At 36.9% G+C, this 23,613-nt stretch overlaps 1 protein-coding gene across 1 annotated transcript in view; it reads right to left on the bottom strand.

Moving 5' to 3' along the window:
• The window catches only part of LOC6575896 (roundabout homolog 2), a 57,138-nt gene extending 34,453 nt beyond the window's left edge, over nt 1-22,685 (bottom strand). The window contains exons 1-2 of the mRNA XM_002001864.4: nt 21,895-22,685; nt 578-771 (exon numbers count right to left, since the gene is read on the bottom strand). Of these exons, the coding sequence (XP_002001900.2) occupies nt 578-771; nt 21,895-22,012 (312 nt within the window). The 5' untranslated portion in view covers nt 22,013-22,685. The remainder of the gene's footprint in view (nt 1-577; nt 772-21,894) is intronic.
• Nucleotides 22,686-23,613: the final 928 nt, after the last annotated feature.

Here is a 23,613-nt window from a genome sequence, read left to right on the forward strand (position 1 = left end):
ACTTTTTTATTATTCATAATATTAATTTCAAAATTATCATATTCATATTATCTGTTCATATTTCTTATAGAAGGAAAAGGATTAAAAAAAAAAAAATAAATTAACGTTGAGTTTACATCTTAATTTCAGCAAGAGTTTTTACTTTTATACAGAAGTTCTCAAATAATAAAAAAAAAAAAAAATAAAAAAATACAAAATAAATGAAAAATAAATAGTAAATATAAATAAATGCAATAAAATAATAAATAAGAAAAATAAATAAATAAAAATAAAAAAAATAATATAAATAAATAGATAAGAATATTTATGGCATTCCTTTATAATATTTTCATTATCTTGAGGCCAACTTCATTTATTTAAATAGCAAGAGTCTTATAAAACATATTTCATTTATATAGCATTAATTAAAAATATTTTCATTGTCATCCCATTACTTATATTATCTGTATATATTTCGAAAATAATGTTAGCTAAACATCTTCATTGTAATCTTTTACTCCAGCAGGAGTCTCCCACTCCCGTGAGAGCAACTCCATTCAGACTGTCGCATAATTTGCATCGCTGGGACAGAACTTACCTTGAGGAAAAACAATCCGCCCGCCGGCAGGGTGATGCGGTGCGATCCCGGCAGTATCTTGAGTGGTACGCCATCCTTGTACCACTGAATTGTGGGCGTGGGCGAGCCCTCTGCCTTGCAATTAAGCGTTGCGGGTTCGTGTCGCGGCACGGTCGTATCTATGGGGTGTTCCACTATTCGCGGCGGATGTGAGCCTGAGATGAAAGGGAAGAGAAGAGAAGAGCAGAGATGAGATGCGAAGAGGTAGATGAGCTATTGGACTGAGCAATGAAGAGGATAAAGCGCTTTTTATACAAATTGCAAGGGACACAGAGCCGCTGCCTGTGGGTGGGCGGGGCATTTCCTTTTTCCGCTGCGTCAGAGTCGGCAGAGTCGACAGAGTCGAGAGTTGTGCTCGTCAGCGGTTTGGCAAATGTTAAAAGATCTCGCTGGCAAAATGAAAACAATGTTAATGCGCATTGCCGTTGACGTTGCAAATGAAGTTGCAGTTGCAATTCAACTGTCGCAGTGCGGCAGCAGCAGCAGGAGGAGGAGGAGAAGGACGAGCAGTTGCAGGAGGAGAAACCTGTTCAAAGGTTCATTTCGGAATTAATTTGTGTGGATTTGCATATGCGGCAAAGAAGAAGAACCGCATAGAGCCCAGCTCAGCTTAGCAGTTAAGTAGTTTTTTGTTTATGCAAAAACTGCTAAATTAACCTGAAGAGGGCAAAAGAGATACAGTGAGATAGAGCAAGAGAGAGAGAGAGAGAAAGAGATAACTGAGCTAAGCAAAGGATTAGCATAGTTCCAGCTGACTGCTTCACGCTCTGACAAAGGCAAATAAATAAAGCCTGTGTTTGATTTGCAGCGACAGCCTGAATAAATACTATCTGTAATAAAAACATTGCCTTTTTGTCTATTCATTTGAAATTGCAATTGGGAATAGTAATAATAATGTTGAATAATATATTATGGAAACAGTTAAACGAGTCAATAATGCAAATTTCGTTTAGGTTCGATAGGTTTTAGATGTATGCTATATATTATTTATTTCATTTTGAAATGCTTAAATCTTTGATGTGTATTTTTTTAAGACGTTAGGGTAGATTATTGTGCAAAGTATTTAAGTATTTGTATTTAAAATTAAAATATTCTTCAATTTTATATGTAAATATTGAATGTATTTAAAACTCATAGAAATATCTAAAATATATAATTCATTATAAAAATTTCATATTTAATATTGTTGTATATAAAATATATAATTAATTATAAATATTTCAAATTTAATATTGTTTTTTTTTTTTTTTTTTTTTTTTTTTTTAATGTATTTTTTAAGTCATTTAATCTATACTGAAATTATTCAAGGCAATGGAATATAAAATACACAGAATAATTCTGTTAGATTCGCATCATATTCAAAGCTCTATGGGTTTATAGCTATGCCCAGCTATTTACCATTTAAATATTTAATTTATTAGAGTTTACAATTAATGCCAGATTAAAACTAAGTTACAAAAATTAAGCAGTTGCAATTTGGGTCTTCGCCCTGTCAATATTTTATTTAAATAAATCAATAGCAAATCGTATTAGACCCGAGTTAAACAAAGAATATCCCGCTCAAAGCTGATTAATTTCTCATAAGCCAAAATGGAGATCTTTAAAGTGCTTTCAAGGCAAGTCGAGGAAAAGCAAAAGAAAGTTTATATTTTATTGAAGTTCGTTATGCTCGGCCATAAGCAATAGTCAGTTGCAAAAACATAAATTTCAATTTTCGTGTCGTATATATCAACAATTTGCTGTCACACACGCACAACACCTCAAGAGCAACAGCAGCAGCAACAGCAAAACTTTTGTAGCCATAGATACATTTATATCTTATAGATACACAGATGTATCTGCAGCTGTAACTGTTGCTGTAAGCGGGTTTTGAAAATTGATATGTCAGAGAGTGTTGGAATATTGAAACGTTATTAAATAAGGATTGTTGCTTGTTGTTTGTGTTGCTGCTGCTGTTGCTGCTTCTGCTGCTGCTGCTGTTGATTGCAACATGACAACAACAAACGCAACAACAGCAACAAATTTACAGCTCGAGGCAAGAGTTGCATGTCATGCAGCAGACGTTGCACAAAGTCGACGCTGTAAATCGAATTGGCATGGGGCTGGGTCGAACAGGGCAAGGACCAAGCAGGAAACTGCGATTCGAACCCTGAGTTCGGAATCGAGCGACGCGAACGTGTTGCATGTGGCATGCGGCATGTGGCATGTGGCTGGCCGGAGGGTTGGCCGAGCAAGACGCATGTCAATGTTATTTTAGCAATGAATATATATATAACAAAAAAATTCTGGGGGCGGGCAGGCGTGGCACTTATGGCTGGATACCGAAAATCAACACGCAAGCAAAACAAAAATAAAATAAAATAAAATAAAAATAAACGAAAGGACAAATGAAACTGGAAGTTCAGCCAAAATGTGTTCAATGCGCACATTCTGAGGGTTAAATGTCGCATGTGGGTGGCTCTTATATTTTGGGGTGGCCCAAAACTTGCCGAAGCGTGGAATTTTTTTTTTTTCTGATCCGTTTCGTTGTTTACATTTCTTGGCTTGACCAAGGAGCGAGCGGGTTTGGGGTTTGCGGTCGTGTGACTGTTGCGCCCTGCGGTAATATTCAACACCTAAAAAAAGGTTGATTTTGTGTTGTTGTTGTGTGTTTATAAATGACAAACTACAGAGGGGTAGGGGCTGGGGGTAGGGGTAGGTGCAGGAGTGGGCGTTATTGCTGCTTGCGTGTGTTTTTGGTAACACGGATGTAACAGCCACTGTGTCAGAAAATACGCATTTAAATGTCAATTAAAAAGATAAGGGTGCAAACGACTTGGAAATGCTGTAGCCAAAGCGATATTACAAAAAGGCGTTTGGACTGAAATTTGTAAAAAATAAAAACAGATGTGTCAACAGCACACAATGAAATGAAGACAGTTAGAGTGTTATTTTAGACACGTTGCCTTGCTAAAACAGAAACTGAACTCAGCTCAGCTACTGCAGAAGGAAAGAGAGAGCGACAGAGAGAGAGAGAGTGAGAGAGAGCGAGAGAGAGAAACAAGAGTAGGGAGGCCAGATCTTGATAAAAAAGAGTGAAGTGTTCTGAATAACTCCACAATAACCTTTCACTTATCTAAACATATAATATTATATATAAAAAAAAAAAAATAAATAAAAATAAAATAAAATAAAATAAAAAAATAAAAATAAAAAAAATAAATAAAAATAAAAAATAAAATTGTTCTGAAAAAGATTCCAAAAGTAAATATTAAATATTCAAATATATAGTCACATTAAAATATAATATTTAAATATATTCATATTGCCTGTTGCAAAGCTGATTGGAGTCGCCGTCGCCGTCGCCGTTGCTGTAAAAGTTTGCGTGTGCATTTAATGAAACGAGTCGCAACTAAATAATTCAATTAGTAAACTAGAAAACTGAATTCAGAAAACTCACACAGGCCATAGCCCAGAGGCCTACTAATTTAGTTTTAATTGCATGCTGAAGCCTTTAGCCTATATACGGCATGTAAAAGGAGTTGCTCTGCTATAAATATCGTCTATATATGTACATAAATGTATATGCATGCATGCATGCATATATGCTGCATACAAAGAATGTAACAACATAGGGGAAAATGCACGAAATTTGCATAAATTGCTAAAACGACAAAGGCATTTCCAAGCGCTTATGCAAAATGCAAAACTGCCAAAGGATACGAAAAAAGGACGAAGGAGCAGCAAGACCTAGACCAAGACGAAGACCAAGGCGAAGACGGGGACGAAGATGTTCTATGAGTCTCGCGTGGAGTGCCCGACCCTGGTTAAGGCGCACAAATGCCTGAAGTGCATTGCTGAGTGCAGTTTTTGGTCTCTCCAGTTGCGAAACTGGGTTTCACTTAACAAGCAAAATATTTGCAGCAATTTCCTTAAACATTTTCTTTTTGGCCACACCACATGCGAGCGACTGTAATTTGCATGGCTGCTTTTGTTTGTGGCCTGGCGGCTAAGAAACAAGAAAAAGCACATACGTACACATAAATATATATGTATGTGTTATACATATGACTAGAAAGCCAAACAGCTTTCGCTCGCCTGCTTTCGGGCGCTGCTAATTGTTTTAGTAGCATACTTTCGAGCGCCTAGACTCGGCTCGGAGAGATGCGAAAATTGTGTTAGTGCGAGCATGTTGCACGTCCAATGCGATAATTAAATTCTGTGCCATAATTTATGTCTTGCTGCAACAGCAACAGCAACGGCAACGGCAACAGCTGCTGCTACTAAGCAAATTTATCTCGTGGGCGGCCATAAGCAAAGCCAAGCTGCTATTTTTGGCTTGTGTGCAGAAAGGAAAGTGGGAAAAATACTTAATTGCAATACATGAAAAGTAAGTTAAGTGAGTTCAAGTCAAGTTAGTCAAAGGCAACTTTAATGTTGACTTAAGCCAGGCACTGCATATGGCATGATAAGGATAAGTTCTAACTATTGAGTAAGATTCATATTCACAGTTGTCTCTGTATTTGTGGTGCTATGCAAAGTATCAATGCAACTGTTGTATGTTGGTCAAATTTTAAAGAATTTCATAAAATTATTTATTTATTTTATTTTTGTATGCTCATAATGTCTTTGAGCAGACAAAAAAAAAAAAATAAATAAATAAATAAATAATTAAAAATAAAATTGAAAAGCCAATAACACTCTATTTTGGAATAATTTGGAATTCTTTGTGTACTATTTTATAATTTCAAATGTATTATTAATTTTTTAAAATTTTTTATATTATTTTAAAATTTTTGTATACAGTTTAATTATTTTTATTCTATTTTAATACTTTTATTATATAAAGATATAGAGCTGTCCATATGCAACTGACCCATCTGGCAAACCTGTCACACATGTTGATTTAGCGTATTAAAATATAATGGAAATTACTTTTATTAGGTACAACAATTTTAAAATATTTTGAAATGTGTATAGAATAAGTTAAAAAAAAACGAAGAAATTAATTCAGTATATATTAATATAATATTAAATTCTATACAAAGATTTTATAATAATTTGAAGTGTTTAGAACAAAAAACAAAAAACAAAAAAAATAAATAAATAAAATAAAAAAAAAAAGTAAATTAATTAAATTATATATTTACTGTACATAGAATCTGTTATTGATTTTACTCTTGGTTTAAAATATGGAGCTTAAAATATTACCAGGATTATCTTAAGCAGTGTGGAGGTTGAGTGAATCAAACAATCAATTATTGAAAGGCTGTAGAGTTTACAGAATTGAGTCTATTTGATATGAGTGACAATGAGCTCTGCATGAATTTGGACTGATCCAATTATTCGGGAAATATAAATTATAATGTAACATTTACTATCTAAATACAACTTCTCCTAAAAGTCATGCTGCCTTTAATGTGCTTCAACTTTCAACCACCCAAAACTATTTTATGCATATATAAATATACATTTACATATACATATATACAAATTTAGCTGGACAGCCGAAAATTTTCATTGTCGCGTTCGTTTTCGTTAGAAATTGTGAATTACTTTTCTTGTGAACAGGCAACACCCTTGCAAGGCCTTGGAACAACAGGCGAAATGAGTTGAAATTGAAGTTTGTAAATGCTTCGTGTGCAGCAAATTGTTTCCGGGGATGTTGTGAAAACTTTTTGTTTAGTTATGAATCATAACGAGCCAAAGGCAGCCAAAAAACACAGAGTACAGAAAAAAAAAAAAAAAAAAAAAAATAGAAAACGAAGCTTGGCTATAAATTGTAACATGTAGAACTCAAATTTGTGCTTTTGTTTCGCTTTTTTTCACGCTCCAAGAGGCAAGGTGAGGCGGAGGAGGAGTAGCAGTGGGAGCAGGGAAGTGGGAGTTGTGGCAAGGGTTCGACTCTTGACAATGACTCAGAAGTTTTTCAAATGAATTGCTTTTCGACGAGTCACAAATTTGTTGAGGGGACTGTTTGTTTTTGACACCCACAAATTCAGCTGCCACGCCCCGTTCTCAATGCAAGACTGTAAACATGCCCGAGAGTCAAAAGAATTTTGTGGTTGCGAATGGCGAATCGCCATAAATGCAAAGAGCCGGGCTAAGCGATGCATTGGCATCAAACTCAATGTCACTTGCAAATGTTTTTCCACACACACACACGCACACACACACATGCACACGCATGCACACAGAGCATTTGGAAAACATTTTCACAGAGGAAAACTGTCTGTTTGGCTCGTTGCCTCTGCTAGCTGGCTGCATATAAAGTGCAAGTAATATAAATAATTCAAAACACACGAGAGACTGAGCACACACACACACTCGCACACACACACACACACACACACACACACACACACACACAGTTGCATTGACACACTTCAATGTGGGCTGCTCTGTCTAAACTTTGGCCCACTCTCGGCCCACTAAATGCATTACAATGGCAAATGCAATGCCCCGCCCAGGGCCAAATGTGCAAATACTTTTAGACATTCGTAGCATCTGCAACTTGTATTTGGTTTTACTCGCATATATCCACAGCAAAGGCCGACTCACTCACTCAGTCAGTTTGTCATTCACTCAGTCAGTCCGTCAGTCTGCTCCACATACTCGTAAACCACCTGCGCCACCTTCCAGAAGGCAAGCAAACACATGTCGAATTCGTTGCTATAACTTAGTATATGCATTGGCGTTTGGCTGTGCCCAAAAAAGTTGCAGCCTTGCCGCTAGCTTAGTGCACCACCCCGCCACCCACACAGCACCCCACCAGCCTTCCACACATACATATCTGCACACACACAAATTTCACTCGAATGCAAACTTTTCACATTCGGTTTTCCAGCACAGCGCATTGAACGTTAAAAATCCACAACTACACGATGTATCTGGAGCTGTAAGTGTGTGTGTAACTGTGTAGACGTGTGTGCGAAAATGTCTGTGTGTCTGTGTGTGTGACGGCGCTTGCATACTTGCATACTATGTCTGCGTGCCGCTGGGTATTATGAATTTGTGGTTTAATTTGACGTCGTTTGGGAGAGCTTCGAAAATTGAATTTATTCAATCTGTTTCCTTTGCCAGGCATTCGTAAATCTAATTTCAAGTCTACACAGTTAACTCTACACACTCAAGCCTCCACTTTTCATAATCTTTTCAACTCTTGTCCCCACTGAGGCCTTGCTTCTCTGATATCTAAATTTCCCTATCTATCTCAACTCTACACTCAATTCTTCACATGCGTATAGGCATTTATCTCCATTTATCCATTTATTTTTAATTTCAGAGGTATATGCGAGACGCCGTGGTAAAAACATTAATCATAATCATAATGCAGTCTCCAAAATCAATTCTACACCATATATTCCACACATGTAGTTTGTGGCTATTCAATCGTGTCTGTTCAATTCGAAAAAGTCTCCACAGTCGGCCCTCTCTATAACCAATTCTTTATAATAAAGTCTCCATATGAAATATGTATAACCAACTTTTCCTTAGCAAGTCTTCACAGATACATTAGAGATCCTCAAGCAAATTTTATTAATTATGTCTCCACACATCAGTTTCTACAATCGCGAGTCCCTACGACTTAATCATAATCTTATCGTGATATTCAGTTGCTTCAATGAAGTCTAGACATGCAAATACCCAAAATCAAGTCTACCTACTCAACTCTCCAAAACGGACTCTACACAATCAAAACTATATAATGAAGTCTTCAGTTCTGTATATGATGCAGTTCATACCATCTATGCTCTTCGGCTTTAAGTCAAGCCTCCAAAAAGAAGTTATTAAAATCGAGCTAGTTACAATGAAATCTCTACACAAAACGACATCAGCAGACGCATCTCTAATATAGTTTCGATGTAGTTCAGTTCTAATAGCCTTAATTTAATTAGGAAACTATTTTAAACTTAACATTCACAACGAGTTTAACATATTTAGCTTTACATAAAATGAACAACATTTCCAACAATTCTGAAAAAGAGTTTCATTTGGAGAGTGTATTCAAATTGCCACCATTTAGAGTTATTTATTCTGCCCTGCGCATATATTTGGTGATACTTTTCGAGCTATTTGGCAACAAAAGTTTGTGAAGCGTAAAATGTTACGGCTGGGCACATGGAAGTTTTGCCGGCAGCCATACGATATTTTTATTTGCACGTCGGGGACATTTGAAATTCCAGTTGTGAGATGGCTCATTAAGTAGCAAATACAAGCCGAGCCACGAGCCAGCTGCAGCACCTGAGCCAGAGGACGCAGTTGTTGTTGTTGTTGTTGTTCGTGTCAAGCAGCTGTGTCAAATGCTAATTAAAATCAAGCGGCATTCGCTTGTATAAACAGATAACCTAACATCGAGGTAGAGGCAGGGGGTGGGGGGAGGGGCGTTGCGCGTGGAGCAGGTGAACTAAAATCAGAGGACAACGTTGGGCGCCAGCGCTAACGCCATCATCATCATTATCCTTGTCATCGTCAACAGCAATCAAGATAAAAGATAAGTTAAATGCCGAGTGGGCAGGCGAGGACGAGCCGGCTCGCCGGGAGAAGGAGACGAAGCTGAGCTGAGCTGAAGGAAGGGTCCTGCAGCCTCTCTAGCTACAGCTGCTGCTTGTTTGTTTTGTAATAAAGTCCTGGCCAGCTACCTCTCTCTCCCTCTCCCTCTCCCTCTCTCACTCTCTCTCTCTCTGTCTATCACTCGTTTCGCATCAAAGCAAACTTTGAGCTGCCTTCGGTTTTTCGGCTAGTGATTTGGACGCTTGATTGCTTTCGCTCATTCCCATTTTGGCAGGCAGTACGTGCAAAGCACCAAAGGACACGCTCCTGCATAGCTATGCCCTATGTGCGACTATGTGTGTATGGGTGTGCATGTTAATTTCCATCTGCCTGATTGCGGGGGTGTCACTCTCCATATCTCTTCCTCTCTCTCTCTCTCTCTCTCTCTCTCTCTCTCTCTCGCACACTCTCTATCCGTCACTCTTTCGATCCTTTCGTCCGTCCCATAACAACACGTTCGTCTCATAATTTGGAGTGAAAATTTTCAATTAAACTTAATTGCATTAAAAGCGAAGGGTTCAATCTGTCGTTATAGTCATTCGAACCCACCCCCAACCCAGCCCAGCCCTGTCGCTATTCTGTTACCCTAGCCCCATTGTTGTTGTTGTTGGGTTTTACTTTTTAACTTGTGCCCTGCCCAGGCATTCATTAGGGGGTAGCTCCACTCAATGCTAGTTGTTGCTTTTTATGGTCTCTCAACTTTTTATGCTGCAATAGGTTTAGCTTTTTTGTGGGCGTTTTAATGGGCGTGGGCGTGGCTGTAGACTGCACTCGTTAAATATTGTCGATTTACATTCTTAACTCTCGTATTTACTGTGCACTCAAAAGTCAATTTAGTTTTCCATATTCATAAATTCGAATTAATTTTCCAGTTTGCCCTTACAAATTTCATTGCATCATATTTTTTGAGGTTAATGTGAATGATATAATTTGTAAGGGATAAAATTTAAGTGTAGTGCTGGAACTTTTTATAGCGCTGTGTGGAATAGAACTGTACATATTGTAGAGATGTTGAGTAACAGAGGCTTAACAGCTTTACGTTTATTTTTACATGATTATGTTATGAACTGAAATGTTAAGTTAAACCTGTTATGCAGTTTTTGCTTGTTTACTGTAATCATGATTGTGTTTAGAGATATTTGACTTGCGGTTAAATTTATATAGCCCCTTAATAGATCACTTATTCCCGTGTTTAGCTCAGTTGAGTTATGGCCAACACAAGGAACGAGGACTCTATGCAGCACAAAGAGTGCTAAAAACGTGGCACTCATTTGGTCAGTTATACAGTAAGCACTTTAGCGACTTCTCTTTCCCATTTCGCCACCTTTCTCCCGCACTCGTTCTCTCTCTCTCTCTCTTTCTCGCTCTGTCCCTCAACACCTTCAGTTGAAAAACCACTTTGGGTGCCTTCCACTCGATGTAAGCGTCAAACAAACGTTCTACTCGGCTTTTTGTTTTGTCTACTCTTTGTCTGTCTGTCTGTCTGCCTGTCGCTCTGGCTCGGAGTGTGTGTGTGTAAATTGCAACACATAAATCTTTGTGACAAACACCCAACACACACACACACACAACATACACTTCAAAAATACAATAGAAGTGATGCGACAGCCATTTTTCAAAAACAAAACACAGCGCAAAAAAAAAGAAGTAAAAATAAAACGAATTGGGAATGGGCAAAAAATGGGAATGAATCATGCTAAAAAAAAGTCGCATTCCGCTTCTTCTTTAAACAAAAAAACAGAAAGAAGCAGGCTAAACGCATGATTGTCTTAATGGCTTCGACATGTTTGCAAAACGACTGTCAAAAGCAGGCGAAGGATCTCCGACTCACACATGGAAATCACAGTTGAGTTGAGCGAAAAAGAAAAGGAGACTCGCCTCTGTGCGTGTGTGTCTGTGTGTGTGCGTGTGTGCATGTGTGTGTTTGTGATTGCCTGTGTGTGTTTGTGTCTTTTCGATTTCTCGCATTGCTCTTCATGACGTGCGTCAGCATTGAATGCGACTGCCACACACTTGAGCTCCAGCTGCTGGGCCCAGTCTCCCCTTCCCGCCCACTTCAGGCAGCAGCCAGCATCCTCTTCCGTTTGACAGAAAAGTCACTCAGTCATGCAGCCGCAGCACTTGATATACACTGCCCAAAAAACACAAGTACCAGCCGCATATACACACACGCACACTTAGGCATGCGCGACATGCGTTTTGTTGGGGGCATTCCCTCATCCTGCTATTACTTCTCCTCCTCCATTTCCTCCTACTGCTCAGTTTTTTCTTGTCAGTTGGCTGGCAAATTGAATTTCTCACCTGAGCGCCTCGCAACCTGTCTGCATGTCTAATTATCGTTATCGATATCGCGTATACGCACAGTTAGCCTCTAAGCTGTGCTTTTTTAACCCTCGTTAAGCAAAATCGAAATTAACGCTTTTGTGCATTTAGTTCACAATAAGCGAAAAAGCAGAAAAAGGACACTTTTAAGGCATCGCCCGCTGTCCCCTCGGCCAGCCCCCCTTCTTCTAGATGATTTTGCCTATGAAGTTATTAAAAGTAAATTAGGGTTGTTCCACACCAGCCAAACGAAACCAGAAACCATGTGGGTGGGTTGGGTCTGGCTGCCTTAGGTGGCTTGTCAACGCGCATTGTCCCTTTCGCATTGCCAGGGGTTGCGTGTCTCATTGTTGTCGTTGTTGTCGTTGTTGTTGTTGTTGCTGTTGTTGCTAACTTAATTGTCAACATGGGAATTTTTAAGCTAAACAACAACTTGGATAGTTTAGCAGGTAGATATATGCATGTGTGTGTGTATGTATGTTTGCATATCTATCTCTCGCTCACTCCATATATGCACATATATTTTCGTGTGTGTTTATGTATGTCTGAGATTTACGAGGCAAAGTTTCAATTATTTTCAGATTTGTTTAATTATGCGCCTGCCTACACTCAACTACAAATTGTTTTTTAAGTGTCTGCGACGAGAGTCTTGTCTATCAAGGCTTAATTAAGAACGCGTCTGCTGTGTCTCAAAGACGTCTCAACTATCTAGCGTCGTTTAGTCACTGAGATACTCTGCACACATGGTGAGCACACCTCCTGAAATAAAAATTGTATAGAATTTTGCATACAATTAAGTGAATTGGAAAAAATGAAGAAAAAGTCTTAGGACTTTTGATGAGATTTCCTTTTCTCTGCCACTTTCCACCCCTCCTGCTCCTCCTACCATCTCCATCTGTATAACTATTATTATAGAATATTACATCTCTCTCTTTTTTCTCTCTATTTGTGCACCTCTGAATATTCCTTAATTTCTATCGCTCTATATCTCTCTATCTCTCTTCCTCCCCCTATTAATCTTCCTATCTCTCTGTCTCATTCCCCATTTTCATTCTCATTTTCGTATACTCTCATTCACGTTTTCATAATCTCATATTATCATTGTCTCATATTCTTATATTCTCATATTCCCATATTCCCATATTCTCATATTCCAATGTTTTCATATTCTCATATTCTCTTATTCTCACACTCTCATATTCTGATGTTATCATACTCTCATATTCGCATATTGTTATATTCTTATATTGTCACATGCCCTTATTCTCATCTTTTCACGTTTCCCATCCCTAACATCCCAACTATTCTTTCATATCCTCCATCTATACTATCTACCTTTCTATAGAGTATCGAGTGCAATAGCTGCTGTTCCAATCATGCACAAAGCTGCCCGCAGATGAGTTGACAAACAGTAGAAAGGGGCTATACGGGTGCAGGGCGGAGGCTGTTTGAGTGTCGTTCGAATGGGGCGTGGCATGCGCACACCTTTGAAGTGCAACAGCCGCAGGCAAAGTTGAAAAGTGCGCTTGTTAACAATCCTTAATTGCTGTTGTTGTTGTTGTTGTTGTTGTTGTTACTGCTGTTGCCGTTGCCTCGGGGGCCTGGCAGGAGGACAGGCATGTCGACAAGGACGACAATGACGAGTGCAATTATACAAAAACTACTTAGGCGCGCATCCTGCCTGGCAGGCAGGCAAGAATAAGAAGAAGAAGCAGCAGCAGACGAAGATGCAGAGGAAGACTTGAGTCGACAGGACTCGACTTGACGCAACTCAGCGCGAGTCCTTGCTGCTGCTGCTCCTGACAAACAGGCAGCGCAACAAAATTGAAAGAAAATTCACTTTCGTGTTGTAAATTTGTAAACATCCTTGAAAAAATAGCTAGCAGGCAGACTCAAGAGCTGAATTGTTAGCATCGAAGGCAAGAGGAGTGGAGCAGCAGCAGCAGGAGGAGGAGGAGGAGGAGGAGGAGAAGGATGCGGCAGCTGGAGCTGCTGATGACAGCCGCAATGCAATTTGCAGCTGCATTTCTCACAAGATCCCAGCATAGGCACACACAGTGAAGCACTTTGCCAATTATCCATTGGTAACCAGGCGAGCTCCTGGCCAACAACAACAGTTGGCATTAAGTCAATAAGCGCATTGTGCTCAAATGTACATAAAATAAAGCTCGACTCGGAGCCGAGCTGGAGAATGCCATTAAATTTCGTCTGCTCATGTGTTTGGCCGGACAACAAAGCCGATTTATGCCCAATTGGATTTGCTGCTAAGAGGCACAATTCATGTTTTTATGACCGGATGCCTATTAGGTGGGATTCCCTACACAGCGAATTTTCCTGCTTCGCTCTGCTTGTTCTTTCCTTTTTAATAAATATAAAATGTCCAGCCAGACAAAGCTGCGAAGCAAAGAAAAGGTGAGTTCACGCACACACACACACACACGCACACATACAAACACGCAGCCAGACGCGCACACAAAGTCAAGTCCGGCAGGTCCTTTCGCCTCAGTTTCTTTTCACAAAAGGCAGCGTGTCCGTCTGCCCGTCGGTTCGTCTTGCTTGTTAAAAAGCTCAAGTTTTATGGCCTTCTCCTTACGCTCGGCTGGTCGAAATGTCCAACAGGCCTATCAATAGAAATTGCCAGGACAAAGGGCGAGTGGAGAGAGGCGAGCCTGGCAGCAGTCCAATCTGCTGGCTTGACATTTCCTTCGCGTTCATCATCATCGCCTGCTGACATTGATAAATTATGCAGGCAACAGCTGAGCACAGCTAGAAAAACATCTTCAGCTCAAACTTGGACGCGTATCCTTTGCGTCCTTTAGCAGGCTGTTGCGCTCTTTGACGGCCTTGCCGAGATTTCTCGGCCAGGCCTAAAAGGCAATGAGTTGGCAAAAATTATGACTCCTTGCCGTTAAGTCATAAAAGTGTATATATATGTATATACATATACACATACATATATATCAACGTTGGTAGAGTCGCAAGCAAAGGGTTTGCCCTTTGGCATTTTAAATTGAAGTGTTTTTTTTTTTTTTTGTTGATTGTGCAAGTGGAATAAGTGGTTCATAAAGCGCTCTCACATTGAGACTGTTAAAGCAGGCTATAAAAATATGATATATGAGAAATATGAGAATTTATTAAGCCTGGGAAAATTATATTTGACTCTTTGCTAACTGGACGTACTTGAAATCGATATGCTTATACCTACTCGCATATTACATTTATTTATATAACAGAAAAATATCATTCAAAGATGGAAGGGCTATATATATGTTATACATTATGTTATACACATTGAAATACATCACCCATCAGGGTGATGGGGTGTTGAAAACTGTTATACAATTTCCATACAAAATCATTTCAATTGTATGCTCAAGTGAAGTATTCGAACTATGTAGTCCATGACTTTTATACTTTAATAACTAATGAGTATAGTTTATACTTGAGAAAAATCAGAGCTCTTTTACAAAATATTAACACAAAAATGTATAACAGTTTTCCTAAATGTATAAGAATTTACCTAAATGTATAACAGTTTTTAGAAAGTTCCTATGCATTAGCAAGAAACCTTTTGAAAACTGTTATATATTTGGAAAAACTGTTATTCTTTTTTGTAAGGCTGATAAAAAAATAAAAAGTATTATATTATCACTTATACATGTATGTATAACTAAAATTTTAGTGACGCTAACTGTTATACACTCAATATGAGTGAGGAACTCATTGTAAGTTGACCAATGCTATATATTATAATATAACAACTGTTATACGCACCGACTAAGAGCACTTTGTACTGACTATGCTTAAAGTTAATTAATGCAGCACTCACTTTAGATTACTTTCCGCTTATCACTCAGGATAAATATTTGCTCTACTCTCACGTTAATAGCAACTACTCAAGTATTCCTATTGTAATTTGCTATTCCACTCAGCAGCTTAAAGGACAAACAAGTCTCTTTCTCGAGTACTTCAACTACTGCGCTCATAAATTCATAACCTACATTTAATATTTGAGCGAGTTTTCTTTATTTTTTTTCTCTCTGTACTTTACACTCAGCTGGTTGTAAAAGCTGCTTGCGCTAAAGCCCTGCAATTTTCGTCGTGAATTGACAACTTTGACATAATTGACTGCAGGCGAAACAGAGAGAGAGAGAGAGAGAGAGAGAGAGAGAGTGAGTAGCGACAAAGGAAGATGTTAAATAAAATCATAACAACTCATAAACACCGCTAGTCCTTCGGCAGGTCCTTGACGAGCGCAAAGTTCATATAAAAAAATATTTAAAAACCGCTCTCGACGATAATGAGCGCGTCAAAGGCGATGATGCCACGACTATGTTTTCTTCTTTTTTTTTTTTTTTTTTTGTATATAACAATTTCATAATACTTTTAGCATCTCTTACTGGTCTTTCGCTTCTTCTTCGTATTACTGCACATCGCTGGCCCTCATCTTCATTAGCACATTAAAATGTCAATGACACTCGCTGCAAAGGGTCGAAAAGGGTAAGCATTCGAAAAATGCGCGCGGCTACGAATTACAGCGAGCTGTCGCAGTCTATGACAGCTACAGTGTCTACTCGACCAGACAGACGAGTGGACGGTCAGACGGAGGAACGGGTGGACAGACAGTCGCGCCAGGCAGCTTGGCGTGCGCATTCTCCAACACGGACATGAATTCTTAAAACCCTCCGCCGGCGGTCATTTAATGCTTTATGATTTACGCTGGCGCCAACAACAACAACAATAACAAAAATACTTATATATACAAGTAAATATATATATCCTTATATACACTCAAAAAGTTGTCATAAAGAATATGTTGAACACTTGTTTATGTCCGCGCTGTCGCTCCCTCGCGAATTTTACAACACTCGAAAGGGGCACATTAAATATGTCAAGCAGTTGAATATGGACCTCGGGGAGGGAGGGAAGCAATTTATGTTATTTGATTTGAGCTTATTACAGCCAAAGATTTGACACAATTTATAAAAGAGATTTTAATTGGGGTCGTAAAAATACGAACTTGTAGCGATAAAAAAGTTAAGTATACTTACGAAGAGCCAGCAATATGCTTTAACATGAGAAATATTCTTATAAATTGAGAAACTCTACAGAATTATTTAATAAATGCAAAATGATAAATGAAAAATAAAATATAACATTTTATGTAATATAAAATATATATACTGCTACTGAATAAATGAATGTAGGAATATTTCTCGATTTGTGATTGAATATTTGACATCATTTTTAGTCACAAATCCTATTGATATTTCTATTATTTCCATTATATTTGTCTATTTAATTAATTTGAACTTTTTACATAATCATATAATATTTCAGCATAGTAAAATAAAAGAAGTATTTAAGACTTTGAATTACTTGTCTATTAGATTCTCCACTTTGTGTATTTGTCATTCCCATTTGCACTTTAAGGCACATTAAGTGAAGGTCCACTCTAAAGTTTAGCTAGGCCTTGGCAGCTGCTACACAAAGTAAACTAAAGCAATTCATTAGGCGGCTATTGCGCGATTGTGTTGTTGTTTGTTATTGTTTGCTGTTGTTGTTGCTTGTAGTTGTTGTTGTTGCTGTTGGCCTAGTTTTGCGCATAATGGCATGAAATATGATGTTTTTATGTGGCCTAACGCACAAAGGCTCAGCGGGTAATCATGTCAAGCAGCGACCGGATTAGCCCAACAGGAACACGAATTCCCGTCGATAGGCATTGTCCTTATTGTCCTTAACGCTATTGTTTTTCTTGCTGTTGCTGTATTTGTTCTTGTTGCTGTTGCTGTTGCTGTAGCTGTTACCGAGAAGTGAAATCACTTAATTAACTTAATCAAAATATTGCCATTATCTGTGGCGCTGCATAATTGTGCTCAGAGTCCTGCATATCTTTTGTTTGCACACACGCAGGATATGCTAGATAAATAAATAAATGCTCGTATTGCTAATGATTTGTTTGAATTGCATTCTCCTCCTCTCACTCACTCCCTCTCTCTCCCTCTCTCTCTCTGTTTATTCTATTTGTATTATGACAGGCATCGAACTGATGCACAAATTAATTAAAATTTTCGCCCTTCAGCAGTTGTAAACTGCCTTAAGGTAAATAATAAAGAAAGTTTCAGCAGGAATTGAACACTTCAAGAAATCAATTTTATCTCTACACTGAATTATTTAACTATAAATTCCTAAGATTTAAAGCTTTAGTTTCATAAGTACTTGATCTGATTAGTATGAAAATGATTTGAAGTAAAATAAATTGATTATAATTTTTTATTGTTATGAAATTTCTGTAGTGTGTACTGTAAATAATTGTGTCTTTATGTTCAACTTGTTAAGCTGCCAATTAGGTAGTAAAAAGCCTGTTTAAATAAGATTAAAAAAAAAAAAAAAAAAAAAAAAAAAAAAATTATAATTTTAGTGTACAAATAAATATTTAAAAAATATCTGAATGTTAAAAATATTTTATTGATTAAGTGAATAAGCTAAAAATATCTATAATTTATTAAAAATAATAAATTAACAATAAAATTGATTTTTATTATTTTTATGCAGTCCACGCCCACTTAGCTTTCTTGCTTGCTTCGACAAATATTCTTTTATTTACTTGCCCTCTTTTAATTGCTTCACTAATTAAGCTTCAATTGCTTCATTTATATCTCTAATAAACTGCATAACAGAATGTACCGGCAACAATGTTTATTAACTTATTTTCTTCGAATACCTTTGCCAATATAAATACGTTACAAATTTGGCATTTCATCCCAAAAAAGGGTTAACTGGCTGCAAAATACTTTGAGAGCCTATTACGGAAATAACAAGGCAAACATATTAAAGATAACTGGGAAATGTTCCGTCTTTTATTTAGCGAGCCGAAATCCTATTAGGAGCCCAACTTTAAGGCCCTACATAAAATAATTGTAACCCTTTTTTAAAGTAACTTAACACACGCACACACACACACACACACAGAAGCATAGTGATATATGTGTGCTGTCTGCGGCGCATTGATAAAATTAGGGTCAGATGGAGGTGGGCGTGGCAACATTTCATGCCACTTATCAAAGGCAACAATTTAGGTTAAATACTCATTAATATTCCGGTCTGCGAAAGTTTTTGCCAAATAAATTTATGCCAGCCGCAAGGCACAAGACGAAACAACAACAGCAGCAACAGGAAAAAGAAGAGTAAACGAGAGAGCAGGAGGAAAGAGAGGAAGAGGAGACACTCACTCAGACACACGCACCGAAATTAATTTGGCCAACGGGTCGAATGTGTGCCTTAGCCTACTTTTAGGCCAACTTCAGCCGAAGCGAACTTTGTTTCGCATGCAATGTAAATGATAATTGGGCCCAATGTCTGCTGCCAAATGAATAATTTATAAATTAAGCACAAGCAAACTTGGCAGCAACAACAAAAAAAAAAAAAAATAATAATCATAATAATAATAAAAAGAGAGAAAAATGAATAAAAATAAAAATATAAAAGCAAAGCGGAAGCGCATTTAATTTGCTTTATTTGATGCTCCGAGCTGCGAGCCACTAAAATGCCAATAAATTTGCCGAAACAACAATTTATTGCATACTTCGAGGCGAGTGTCTGTCTGTCTGTGTGTGTCTGTCCGTGGGTGTGTCAGCTTTTAGCTGCGATTTATTTATTTACCGCTCCATGGTGAATTTCTCGCGGCTCTGATAAAATTTTTGACATGCCAAACGAGTCGAACTGGTAGCTGCCCACACAAAATGACAGGATATTATTCAATTGAATTCGTTTTACATGCATGAAACTACAAAAATAATGAAAAACGAAGATGAAACAGATTGAGCCAATGCTGCTCGACCAACAGATATGCTATAAAGCTTAATGAAAGTTTTTTGTGCAGCTGATTTAAATATATGAATACTAAATATATATCAAATAAAGCGATGTAAGAGTTAAGTCATATACTCTTGAGGCTTAATTCTCTGCTTGTTGATGAATGTTGCCTTGGCTAAGTTGAAGCAGAGTGCTTTAATGAAAGACTCAGGTTAAGGGCTTGTTTCTAGAATTCAAAATATACGAAAGAGCGCAACACATTTATATTCCTGAAGGTTTTTGAGGAATGGTATAACAAAGTGTATATAGTAAAAATATTTTAGTAAGAATAAATAATATTTTATATTTATCAAAACTTCAAGAAATAAATAAAACATACTACAGACAAAAATATAGAAATATAAATAGCATAAAAATATTTTAAGCAAAAAAAAAAAAAAAAAGTATATACAATAAGATATAAAATAAATATATACATATATATTAGTATATATATATATATAATAATTAATTTATTTTTTATTTATTTTGTTTATTATTATTTCAAAATTTATATATAAATAAAAATAAAAATAACAGTCATGGATCAGGATGGCTATATGGATATAGATATAGATGAACTAAATTGAATAAGCGAACCTCTAAATAAGTTGACTTGATTTTTATTTTATGATTTTGATTATAGACCCAAATTCTTTACATGCTCATCATACCTCCAGCACACAATGGCAGATTACAGGGTATGTTAAATTGTTCCGCATTTATATGATGTGCCAGATGATTGCAACAAATGTGCGGTAAAACGCTTTTGTTTCATGTCGCTTCATTTTCGCTTTTTTGTTCGATGCCGTGCGGTTCACTTGATCCGCGGAGCGTCGCACTATTAACATGGCTATATGTATATATGTATGTACGTATTCATTTTGGGGCTTATTAAATGCGCATATTTAATGCAACAAGCCAACAAAAAAAAAAAAAAAAAAAAAAAAAAAAGAAAAGAAAGAGATACGAGACCAAACAAGAAAACTCATTCATAATTTGGTTTGCCCTCGGGCCACAACTCCAACTCCAGCTCCAACTCCAACTGCTACTGCCAATGCGATGGGTAGCTTGTTTCGATTTTTTGTTCTCTTCTTTTCGGTTTCTGTTTTTGCTCCTTTTGCCTAATTTGTTTGAGTTGTTAGGCAGCGAGTGGGTTGGCAAGGGCATGGTAGGTACTGCCAGGGGGCGTGGCAGCCCAAGAAAACTGAGTGCGGAAATTGTTTTGTGGCTGGCAAAAGTTTTTCGTATGAAAAGCAAGCAAATAAGTTTATTTGAGCGCAAGTAAATGAATGTTAAATAAAACCTAACTAGGATAAAGACAGAGAGAGAGAGCGAGAGAGAGAGAGCGAGAGAGAGAGAGCGAGGGCGAAGAACATGGTGTAAGAGAGATCTCTTCTAAGACAGTTAATCAATACATTAGCTCATAACTGTAACTTAAATACTTGACTAGTTACTTAAGGCAAATATAATTATCAGTGAAACTTTGTTGAGTGGCTTTGCCTCTTGATGAGGAAAACATACGGAAAGTTGCAATCAAATTATTTATTTATGTGTACGCAGTAGGAGAAGACATTAATTTTCAATTAATATTCTGTTGGGAAATATTGTGAGAGACTTGGAGTTTTAGTGAGATTCTCATCCAATAGAAATAAAGCTACATATTTATCGAAAAAATTTTAAATTAAACTATCTTATAATTTAACTAAAAAATATAGAAGTTATATGTAAAAAAAATATATAAATACATTTTAAAAATATTATTAACTGTACATAAACTTAAAAAAAAAAATTTACAAATTGCTCATATCAGAAATATTTCAAAAATTTATTTCAAAGCATATTTTTTAATATAAAAAAGAATTATAAAAGAAATATAATATATAAATCTATAGAATTAATATAAATATCCATTTAATAATTATATATAAATAATAATATTTAACAATTTTTTTTTGTCTTTTAATATTCAGTTTTAATTATTTCAAATAATTTTAAATTTTAAATAATCTTAAATACAACAAATTCCCCCCTATTCTATGCTCTTAACTGTTCAATATCATCTCGAATATTTCGCTATAGAAATCGTCCTGCTGCTGGCAGGAAGCTAAAGCATACATTTGTCTATGCAGGCACTTGGCAACACCTTAGCGCTTTTCACCTGTAGCACCAACATCAATAATAATACCGAGCAAAAAAGACCAGAGAGAATAAAATGCTGTGCGTTTCAAAAGTTTCTTTTTCGATTGCAAAACTTTTGCCACACACTCGCATGCACTTGGAGGCCAGTCGGTCTGTTACCTCAGCTAAATGCACCTCATTACTGTGCCACACACACACACACACACACTCACACGTACACAGTTGTGTGTATATAATAAATACTCATATGAGGCATTTTCTATGGCATATTTGCAATTGCAGCAGCACTTGAACAAATGTGAGAAACTGCACTTGAACAGCTGCTGCTGCACAAACAGAATGCCCAAGCAAACACACACTAACCACACACATGCACACACACCCACACACACTCACACATAGTGAATACACTTGGAACATGGTCTTACCTTGTGCATAGGTCCACTTCAGCAGTATAACGATGAATACGAAACGTAAATCCATTTTACAATTTTTTACAGTATTTCGACTCGAGATAAAATGGCTAAAAAAGCGTTGCAAAAGCATTTATTTGCTTGCCGCACACACACACATAGAGCCGCACAAAGGATCGCCGAGGATATGAGGTTTTTTCTTTTCTCGCTCTCGCTCTCTCCCTCTCCCTTTATATTTATTTATTTTATTTTTTTGCTTTTTTTGCTTTTTGTATTTCTACAAGTATTCGTATTCAATTTTTATTGCAAGTTTGCAACTGGCCGGCATTCACAAGGCGCTCACACACATACACACACACACGCATACGCGCACGCATTGCACACGGTTGTCTGGGGAGGAGGAGTGTGTGTGCTGGCACTTTGCTTAAATGCTTCCGTTTCCGTTTGCTTTTGCGTTTCCGTTAGCCACCAAAATCTTGCGGCTGCCACCTGGCGGCCAATTGAGTTTCGCATGTTTGCGACGCCTCGCAAATTAAATAATTAAAATTCGCGCACACACATACACTTATGCACACATACACTCACACACACAACCGAACTGCCCAAAACGAAACGTAGCCAAAAAATTGTTTGTTTATTTATGTTTGCTTTGCTTAGGTTTGCTCAGCTTAGCTTTGCTTATTTTGTGTCTTCTGTCTGTTGTTTGCCGTGCGGCAAGTGGCAAGTGGCAAATGGCAGCCTTTAGGCGCGTGGCATGCTCCAAAATCCGTTAACCGTTGGCGGCAGTAACCAAAACTCAACTGAATGCCAACGGGACAACCGTTTACAGTTATGCCTGCCTGCCTTCCTATCTGCTTGCCAGCACCCCTCCACCCACCACTGCCGCTCCCCCCTCGTGCACCAATCCGCCCAGTGGTGAGTTTTGCCAACTTCGTTCGCTTCGCTTCGTTCGCTTCGTGCGGCATGCAACATTCGGAGTCCGAGCAGTAAACAAATCAGCTGTTCGCCAAGCTAGAAACTTCCTGTAAATGTTGTAAATTTCAGCAAATTATTAGCTAATATAATAATTTTTACATGAGTGCTCTTAAATGCATTAAAAAAAAATTTACAAAAAAAAAAAAATAAGTGTAGACTTCTTAAAATTTTAATCAATGCAAGATATATAAATGTAAAGAATATTACAAAAATAAAAAATAAATAAATAGATAATTTGTTATTTGGAACACAATATTTGCAAATATAATTTTGTCTCTATAGATAATATAATTTAAAGAATATTACAAAAATAAAAAATAAATAAATAGATAATTTGTTATTTGGAACACAATATTTGCAAATATAATTTTGTCTCTATAGATAATATAATTTTATTTTATTTATTTATTAATTTATTTATTTATATATATATTTTTTTATTGTATATTATAATAGTATATTATTTATTAAAAAGTTATTTTTTAAAATTAATTTAGACCCATTTCATTTTAAATCTAAAAGATTTTCTTCAAGTTCTAAGCTAAATAATTTTTGGATTTATATAATTTTATTATTTATTTATTTATTTTTGCTAAAATTAAAAATAAAATGATTCCATCCTATATTTCACTTATCAGCACATTTTGCATTTAAAATGCTTTTAAATGTCTCATTCATCCAGCTAAAATCCATATCATATATGCTGCAATTTCCTTATCAGCAGTTATTACTTCCTATTAACTGCCACGCTTCGGTTTG

The sequence above is a fragment of the Drosophila mojavensis genome, unplaced genomic scaffold (assembly GCF_018153725.1).
Source record: "Drosophila mojavensis isolate 15081-1352.22 unplaced genomic scaffold, ASM1815372v1 contig_36, whole genome shotgun sequence".
Lineage (NCBI taxonomy): Eukaryota > Metazoa > Arthropoda > Insecta > Diptera > Drosophilidae > Drosophila > Drosophila mojavensis.